We start from the raw sequence: 9,864 nt of genomic DNA, 5'->3' as shown, positions 1-9,864 counted from the left end.
GAATCTGTCTTTTTGGTAAAAAACCAGCTTGGTCCTCTGATATCACTGTTTGCAAGTAGTTTTTCACCCGTTCCGCAATAACTTTAGCAAAAATCTTATAGTCATTGTTCAAAAGAGAAATTGGCCTATAGTTCTTCACATTCGTTAAGTCTTGTCCTTCCTTTGGTATCAGTGAAATAATTGCCTCCTTCCATGAATCCGGCACCTTCTTGTTCTCTCGTATTTCGTTGGATAAAGCTTCCATGGCCGGAACAACTTCTTCTTTCATTTTTTTATAAAACTTTGCAGTAAATCCATCCGGCCCTGGCGCCTTTCCCAACTTCGCCTCGTCAATCGCCTTCAACACTTCTTCTTTTTGAATTCTTCTATTTAATAAATCCTTAAATTCACTGTTTACTTTAGGTAGTGGAATCTCCTCCAAATATGTTTTAATCTTCTCAAGATCAGTTCTAGTTGCTTGAAATAATTTTGCATAATACTTGAAGAAACTTCTCTTTATACCATTAGGGTCAACGAACTCTTTTCCATCCTCTATTATTTTGGTTATCATTCTTCTTTCTTTTCTGGCTTTAAGTTGCCAAGCTAAGTATTTTCCTGGTTTATTTGCCCCTTCAAACGATTTCTGCTGTAACTTCTTTAAATTCCAATAGAGTTCTTGATTCAATGATTCATTCAATTGTTCTCTCAACAGCTGTATTTCTTTGATAATTTTCTTTTTCCCAGGTTTCTTTTTTAATTCTTTTTCTTTTTGGGATATCTTTTCCAACACTTCTGCTTGTTTTTGAAGTTTTTGTTTTTTTTGCTTCACGTTTTGCGAGATGAGAATCCCTCTCATCACAGCCTTATAAGCGTCCCACACCACCTGTATTGGGGTCTCATTGTTTAAGTTTTGTTGGAAAAATTGCTTCGTTTCATTCTTTAACATTTCAGTTACTTCTTTTTTATCCAACAAATCTTCATTTATTCTCCAAAGAAAGGATCTATTTTTTTCCATAGAGATCCACACAACAGGGTTGTGGTCAGAATTAAACCTTGGCAAAATTTCTATTTTGTGTGTTTTCATTGACAGTTCTTCTGACATCCAAATCATATCGATTCTGGAAAAAGAGCAATGTCTATTGGAATAAAAAGTAAAGTCCTTCTGTGTCGGGTTCTGTTTTCTCCAAACATCTTCTAATTTTTCCTGTTTAACTATTTCAAAAAAGTTCCTTGGCAGTCTTCCACTATTTTCGTTGCCTTTTTGTGGTTGTCTATCCAGGCGGTGTATGTTCGCCTTTTTTGTATAGTGGAACAACTATTGCATTCAGCCAAGCCGAACTGAAATTAGGGAAAGCTTCTATACTGCCAGAAATCTTAAAAGTTGACCCGGACTGGTGGGCCTCCCTTCTCGCATCTCTGTTTACAGTAGTAGATAGAATAAATACTAATAATACATTGAACATAGTCGGTTATGCTAAGTTAATTATCTTTTAACCATCCATTTAACTGTTTAAAGAAGACCCCAGAGCCTCCCAAAATTGTTTCAGAATTTTCAGGCACAAATCAGAGTCCTTCAGCCATTATTTATTCTTATCTTTTCTTATCCTCAATTTATATGGACGTTTGGGGGCAGCCTCCCCCTTTTCAGAGAGTGAGTCCTCGTCAGAAGACACCGAGCCTAACTCGCCATCCGATTTGCTTTCTTCATCATCCTTCTTGTCCTCAGCTGGTTCCCCCAGCTGTGATCGCAGGAAATCCCGTGCTTTAAGAGCAGAGTCAGTATTTTCTTTTTTATCGTGGAGTTTGAAAATGACGCCTTCTGGAATTAGCCATCTGTAACTGATGCCATTTGTTTTTAGAAAAAGGATTAGTTCTTTATATTTCTGTCTTATGTCAATCTTTTAAAATCCTGATATTGTTGTCCCCAATTTTCAAGGGTGTTTCTGTAGTTGATTTCAAAATAGAATCTCTCACATGTCTCTTCGAGAATCTGACCACTATTTCCCCAGGCAGAATATTTTTCTTGATATATGAGGAATAGGGCCTGTAGACCACAACCATCTCGCTGTATAGATAATCCGCTGTCAAATCTGTCATTGGGGCTATTGCTTTGCTCAGCCGTTGCTTCAGATTCTCTCCTTTAATTTCCGGGACCCCTTGGAACCGTAGGACCAAATTTGCTTTCTCCATTTGCAGCTGCAAAAGTTTTGACTCTTCCGTAGCTTGCTTCACCTCCAGCTTCTGCACCTTTTTCTTTACTTTTTTGGTATTGGTGTCCACTTCCTTTACCTTCTCCCCCATTTGCTCTGTTACTTTTAGAGATTGAGTCAATTGTAGCTGCTGTGAAGCCAATCTCTGACCGATTGTTGACAGTTGTTGCTTGATATTAGTCATCTCATCCAGCAGAGGGCGCAAGGACTCTGCCAACATTTTAGAAAGCTCCATGGTCTCTTCCGTTCAAGGACTCCCCACTAGTTTCGCTTTCAATGGACTATCTTTTTCAGGTTTCTTCCATGCCATCTTTTTGGATTTATTTACTTTTTTTAAAGTTGCTAAAGTCTCTGAAATTCTCCCAAGCGCTTTTCTATGCTCTGGTAAGTCTCTTAAAACAGTTTTCAAGGCTTATTTTTCCACTCCCCCCTCTTTATTTCCGTGTTTTCTCTCTGCATTTTGGGAAGGACCCCTCCCCCGCTCGCTTTCCATCGCTCATTTAAGGGGGCAGCCTTCTTTTATTTCTTCTAGCTCGCCTCAACCCAACTCACAGTTTGTTGTCGGCCATCTGGCCCCGCTCAGCATCGGGTTTTTTCGCCCGATCTCCAACGCTTGACCCGGTCAGCAACACTACATCCATACGGACACTCAGCAGCAGGACCTTCGGGGCGGAGGAGTGCCTCAATTCTCCAGCATCATGCTGGCAAAGAGATCACCCCTCAAAAGCCCCCTGGCTAGGAGTCTTTTACCAAGGCTCCAGGGGGGTCGCGACCTGTCACACCCCCTCCTACACGCTGGTGTGCAGATTGCATCCCCGGGAGGTCCGGGAGATGCAACTGCCAGCGTGTCGCCATAGACCGGAAGTCGATTTTCCTTTCCAATATTTCAGTCTGGCGCCATTTTCCATTTGGCCACTAGAACATAAGAACATAAGAGACGCCAATGTTGGATCAGGCCAAAGGCCCATCCAGTCCAACACTCTGTATCACACAGTGGCCAGAAATACCAGTGCCATCAGGAGGTCCACCAGTGGGGCCAGGACATTAGAAGCCCTCCCACTGTTGACCCCCCCAAGCACAAAGATGACAGAGCATCACTTGCCCCAGAGTCCCTATCTATACCTTGTGGCTAATAGCCACTGATGGACCTCTAGGTGTCACTGGACCATTAGGTGCCACTGCTTCAGTAGAAGCACTGGGTTTATTGCCCTGGGTGTTTCTAGATCGGCAAAAACTTGCAATTTGTCCCCACCTTTTACATATGTGGCATATTATCATATACTTGCGCTCTATATTTTGAGCAATGTAGGTCCTCCGACTCAGGATCTCAGTATATGCCAGGGACTCAAGGTTAATTTGGTAGCGTGCTCAGATATCCTGAGTCCCCTTTGTTTCCCAAGGCTATCAGGCTCAGCTTAGGAGAGGCAAGGAGGGCACATAAACAGTCTCTACTGCCCAGAGATTCATTCAGACTCCCAGCTTATAAAACATAAAGGTTTAATTGGAGAGGTTAAAACAAACAAGGGGAGTTACACATAAAACAGACAATAGACAAATCCTATCCTAACTATGCTAGCTACTTCTAAACAAATGGTTTGTGGTTCCTTTCTCCCTGGAACTCCACCTCCGTTTTGGCTCGGCTACTTGCTTCAGGTTTGCTCTGCCAAAGCTTGCTTGCTTGCAGACTCTTTTGGTCTTCTAAGCAGCCCTGCCCCCAGACTATACCTCACGGTGAACAGTTCAAGAAGATCCTTGGCGTGGCTCTTGGCTTCTTCAAGGCCACGTGCAGCACTCCTGGCATTCGTCAAGCTGTCTCCTTCAGTCTCCTGGCTTGCTTGGAACGCGTAGATCTGTGTATTCAGGCAAGTTCATGAGTCTTCCTTCATCAAGAATGCATGAATCTGAATTCTGCCTCTAGGACCGGATCTTTATTCTTAGATTCCCCAATCCCTGTCCTAGTCTAATTAGGGATTGCTGCCTTAACCAGCTGTTTCCCATTTACTTAGATCTTAGAACGTACTGATTCTGGCTAAACTTACAGACATTTATCTGAGATGATCCTGCAAGTTAGTATCTCTGGCATGACATGCCCCTTTTCAAAGTAATGTTCTCTAGTTCTCAAACTAGGCCCATTTCCAACAAAATTATACAAATACATCAGAGTTTACATGTTTCTGTCTAATACATACAGGTTCTAACTAACGACATTATTAGACCTGCTACAAGAAAACAGAAGAACAAATTGGTTATCAGACAGACTTCTATATTTCATTTTATTGCCTACTCAGCGCGTCATCAACAACATTTTCCCTTTTAGATGCTCGACTTCAAACAGGTAGTCCTGCAAACTTAAGGCCCACCTCAAAATCCTGGCATTTTTCCCTTTCATTCTATCTAAGAATGATAAAGGATTATGATCAGACTGGACACGAAATTTGGCTCCCATCAGATATGGACGTAACTTATTCAGGGACCATACGATGGCAAGACACTCCTTTTCAATGGTAGCATAAGCTTTCTCTCTTGGGAGGAGCTTTCTACTTAAGAAAATAATTGGATGCACCTCCCCGTTCTCATCCTTTTGTGTCAAGACGGCCCCCACCCCACTCTCACAGGCATCTACTTGAACCGTGAAGGGCCGAGAATAGTCAGGTGGACTCAAAACTGGAGCCCTCACCAATTCACGCTTAAGTCCATCAAAGGCTTCCTGGCATTCCCTTGTCCAGATTACTTTATCAGGTGCAGCCTTCTTACAAAGATCAGTAAGAGGGGCCCTTTCACTAAAGTTTAGGATAAATCGCCTACAGTAGTTAACCATCCCTATGAAACTTTGGACCTGTTTCTTATTAACGGGCACTGGCCACTCTAAGACGCTAGTTACTTTGGCTTCCATTGGTTTAATTTTACCACTACCTACCCGATGTCCCAGATAGGTGACCTCTTTGCCGCCAAACTGGCACTTCTGGGCTCTCACTGTTAACCCAGCATCCCTCAATCTTTGCAAAACTACTCCCAAATGGACAAGATGCTCTTCCCAGGAGTCTGACATAACTGACACATCATCTTGGTAAGCACATGCATATGTCAACCCCTTTAATACTCTATCCATTAGTCTCTGAAAAGTCTTACTTGCCCCATTTAGCCCAAAGGGCATCCTTACAAACTGATAATGTCCAAAAGGACTGACAAAAGCAGTCTTCTCGGAGGCCTCAGGGGTTAGAGGAACTTGATAGTAACCCTTGCTACAATCTAAAGTAGAGATATACTGTGCACTCGCCAATTGTTCAACCATCTGGTCTATCCTGGGTGTCGGATAAGGATCTAAATTTGTAACCTTATTAAGTTTTCTAAAGTCCACACATAACCTGTACTCTGGGGGATCTTCCTCCCGAATCTTCTTTTTCTGCACCATTACTATGGGAGCTCCCCAATCACTATGGGATTCTTGAATCACCCCCCAAGTTATCATTTGCTGGAGTTCCTTTCTTACCACCTCCCTCATAGGCCCATTTAGGGGGTATGGACTCACTCTAATGGGTTTGTGGTTTCCCGTCTCTATATGGTGCCTCAAGATATTTGTTCTCCCCGGGACCTGGTTAAACAATGGTTTAAACTTTTGCAATAGATCCTTCAGCTCTATTTCTTGTTGAGGAGTAAGATTTTCCATTATCTGAACCTCCTCTATATCATTTTCTTCCGGATTGACCTCAGGGATCTCTATCTCCTCTCCTATCCGCAAGGGGAGCATCACCTCCCTTCTCTCTTCATATGTCCTCAATTGATTTACATGAACCTTCCTTGGTCCTTGTTTTTCAAGACCTTCTTGTACCAGATAATAGTCATTCAAAAGAGGTTTTATTATTTCATAAGGGCCCTGCCAACCCAATGACCCACCATTAGCAGTAAACATTAAGACTTTATCCTGAATGTTAAACTTTCTATAGACTTTCTCCACCCCTTTTCCAAACTGCAAAACCTCCTGACTCTGTCCTTCAGTTTGTACAACAGAATCTACCTTGGGTGATTTCTCATCCTCAAGTAAAGGGATCTGAACGTTTGGTACTGCTGCTGCTTTATATAACAAGTCAGCACCTATTACAAAATCATATTCAGATTTTTCATGTACTAACAAATACTGTTCTCCCTCATATCCTCTGAATTTAACATGTACCTTAACCACAGGAATTGAGTAGTACATTCATAAGGTTCCACCCTTATCAGATCCTTATACTGTACCTCTGATAACAAACTCTTCTTAATTGACGACATGTCAGCACCAGAATCTTTGGTCGCTTGAATTAACAGACCATGGTTCACAATAACAGGCTCTGTTCCAAATTCTTTTTTTTTTTAATTTCTCTTTATTCATTTTTCATAACAAAGCAAACAAGAACATGCAAAGAATCCAATAATAAACACTCGACATTCCTACATCATTCAGGTATTTTTGAACTTAAAGCCCCAGAGATAATAATAACAAATAACGAAAGCATCCTTTAAATTTCGACTCTTAGTATGTTACATCAGAACCCATTTTTGGTAACAGGTATTTATTGGCAATATGCCCCGTGAAGTAAGAAATGAAAATATTGGGAACCAGGTTGATTCAAATTTGAGGTTAGAGGACCGTAAAATTTGAGCTCTATGTACTTTATCTGCTATCTTAGCCATCACAAATTGATCCCATATTTTTTCATGCCAGGCTGCTATCGTTGGAGGATGAGGAGACCTCCAACATGACGCTAATGTCAAACACGCTGCAGCCAGAAGCATCGAGATAATTTCCCTGTTCCTAGTATCCATATCATTATCCCAGTAGTTCAGCAGAAACACTTCAGGCTTAAGACTAAGATCTATCGAAGTTATGTCAGCGATCTCCTTCTGAACGTCCTCCCAAAAATTACTCATCCGTGGACATGCCCACCAGCAGTGAATAAAGGTACCAACCTCCCTGCAATCTTTCCAACAGCGTGGATCACTGTTCATGTTTATCTTCTGTAATTTACACGGTGTCATGTACCACCTCGAGAACAATTAAAAAAATTGAAGCCGAATGTTAAAAACATTCGAGTTATTAGCTGGTGAGGCCCACACCTTCTCCCAGTCTGTTCCATCCCAGCAAGCCAATAAATCCTCTTCCCATCGTTGTTGGCAACTAAGTTTCTGATGACCTCCCTCCAAAATAATCACATTGTATAATTTAAATAATATGCCTTTCGGGTAGCAAGGGTATAATTTAATAATTTTCTCCATAGATGTAAGCTCTCTCCTAAAAGTACCTAAACCTGTTAGACGTTCAATGAGATTTTTCAATTGTAAATATTCATACCAAGGCACTTGTTTCCCTATTTTCTGGTCAAAGAATTGTTTGTCCCGAATTACTCCTTTATCTATAAGGTCATGCGGCCTTTTAAAACCCGCAGCTCTCCAATCTTTGAAGACGTGAGGTAGTAGCCCGGGTTGGAACCAAACCTGTCCTGTAAATGTGGCCATCTGGGAAATCCCGGTAGGGAGGAGGTTCTTAGTTTTGTCCCATGTAGCCAGGCCAGTAGCCAGTAAAAAGTTTTCTTTAATTCTTCTCGGTCTAGCGGCAGGTTTCATCCAGGATACCTCTTGAATACTGTAAGGTGCCGTGTAGAGCGACTCAATCCGTCTCCAGAGTTGTTGTTCACCTTCATATTGACATTGTACCAACTGCGTCAAAATCGCTGCCCTGTGGTACCCTTGTAGTAGGGGAAAGTCCAAGCCCCCTGATCTTGTTGTCCTATGTACTATCATTCCATATATTCTTGACTTTTTTCCCTCCCACAAAAAGTTTGTCAGAGTGTTTTGCCATGTTTGTAACTCTTTCTTCGTGATGAAAATCGGCAAGGCCCTAAAAAGGAAGAGAAACTTTGGAACCAAAAAACTTTTGACAAGATGCAGTCTATTTTCAAAGATCGTGAGTCTTCTCTTCCGATTCTGGTCTAACATAGATAGGGTACACTTCCGACTTTGCTTGGTTGATTCGTAGACCCGAAATTTCACCAAAATTTTGTAGAATGCTTAGTATGGAGGGGATGGATTCAGTTGGGTTTGAAATATATAGCACCAGATCATCTGCATACAGGCTCGTTTTGTGTTCATAATCATCGATATTCACCCCAGAGAAGTTCTCCGCCTCTCGAAGTTGTTTTGCTAGTGGTTCGATCGCACGCGCAAAGATCAAGGGTGACAGTGGACACCCCTGTCTCGTTCCCCTTAACAGGGAAAATGCGGGGGACCTACATCCGTTCACTCTAATTCTGGCTGTGTTCTTAGCGTAGATGGTCTTTATGACTCTCAGAAAGTTAGTCCCAAACCCCATTTTTTGGAGGAGAGACATAATATAGGGGATTTCCACTGAATCGAATGCCTTTTCAAAGTCCAAGGCCAAAAGTAACGTTTCTTTCCTAGCAGTTCTTTGATGAATAATGATGTCTAACGTCCTCCGGATGTTGTCTGTAATCTGTCGGCCCGGAATGAAACCAGTCTGATCTGGGCTGATGTAATTAGTGATGAAGGTCTTCAGTCTGTTTGCCATGATGGAAGTAAGTATTTTATTGTCGTGATTAAGAAGCGCAATGGGCCTGTAGGAAGCGGGATCCGTCGGGTTCTTGTTTTCTTTATGTATCACCGAGATAGTTGATTCAAACCACGAGTGAGGCATAACTCCCTTTGATAGGACGTCATTCAAAGTATCTAGGAGATGACCAGCCAAGATATCTTGAAAATTTTTATAAAATTCAGAAGGATAACCATCCGGACCCGTGGCCTTGTTATTTTTGAGACGTTTAATCGCGCCTATCAGTTCTGTTAAAGAAATCTGCTCGTCCATCATTTCCACATGCTGTTGATCAAGGACAAGAGAGGATGCGGTGTCATCCAAATATCGTTCTATCTCCTCCTGACGTGGCATTTTAGACTTGTACAGTTCAGCATAGTAGTCTGCAAACGATTGAGCTATGTTCTTTGCCGTAAGCTGTTCCTCCCCTCTGCCATTAACTAAAGATCGAACCGAACGTTGTTTCCCTTTGTTTTTAACCCTCCAAGCCAACAATTGTAAATTCTTTGGCGACTTTGTCCAATATTTCTGTTTTAGATAGAGCAGGTTCTTCTGGATCTGAGAGACTTCCAGTGTTTCCAACAGTTTGCGTTCCAAATTAAGTTGCTGATATACTTTAGCCGAGCCTCTTGCCTTGTGCTCTCTTTCTAAGTCACTAATGCGATCCAATATTCCCCGTCTAGTTTGTTCCCTTTCTTTTCGTAGTTTAGACATGATGGCAATCAACGCTCCTCTCATTACCGCTTTCATCGTATCCCAAAGCAGCGCAGGAGAGATCTCCACTGAGGCATTTTCCTGGAAGAAGAGTCGGAGCTCATTACCAATCTTCTCTTTAACCAATGGGTTTAATAAAATCGTTCTGTCCAAAGCCCACGTACGCTCTATATCAGTCTTTTCTATAATATCTATATTGCCTTCTATCCAGGCATGATCTGTGAGATGTTTATTGCCAATATTCATGGATGAAAGTTGTGCAAGTAACGTGTCCGATATCAATATATAATCTATCCTCGAAAAAGAATTATGCCTGGGCGAAAAGTAGGTAAAATCCTTTTGAGTCGGATGAAGAGTTCTCCAGGTGTCTATCAAGCG

At 41.9% G+C, this 9,864-nt stretch overlaps 1 protein-coding gene across 1 annotated transcript in view; it reads right to left on the bottom strand.

Moving 5' to 3' along the window:
* CHRNA9 (cholinergic receptor, nicotinic alpha 9) overlaps positions 1–9,126 on the bottom strand; it is a 27,734-nt gene extending 18,608 nt beyond the window's left edge. The window contains exon 1 of the mRNA XM_015411890.1: positions 8,457–9,126. Within this exon, the coding sequence (XP_015267376.1) occupies positions 8,457–9,126 (670 nt within the window). The remainder of the gene's footprint in view (positions 1–8,456) is intronic.
* Positions 9,127–9,864: the final 738 nt, after the last annotated feature.

Source organism: Gekko japonicus, unplaced genomic scaffold (genome assembly GCF_001447785.1).
Source record: "Gekko japonicus isolate JY-2015 unplaced genomic scaffold, Gekko_japonicus_V1.1 scaffold455, whole genome shotgun sequence".
Lineage (NCBI taxonomy): Eukaryota > Metazoa > Chordata > Lepidosauria > Squamata > Gekkonidae > Gekko > Gekko japonicus.
The sequence above is the reverse complement of the archived record's forward strand: the minus strand, read 5'-3'. Positions and strand labels throughout refer to the sequence as shown.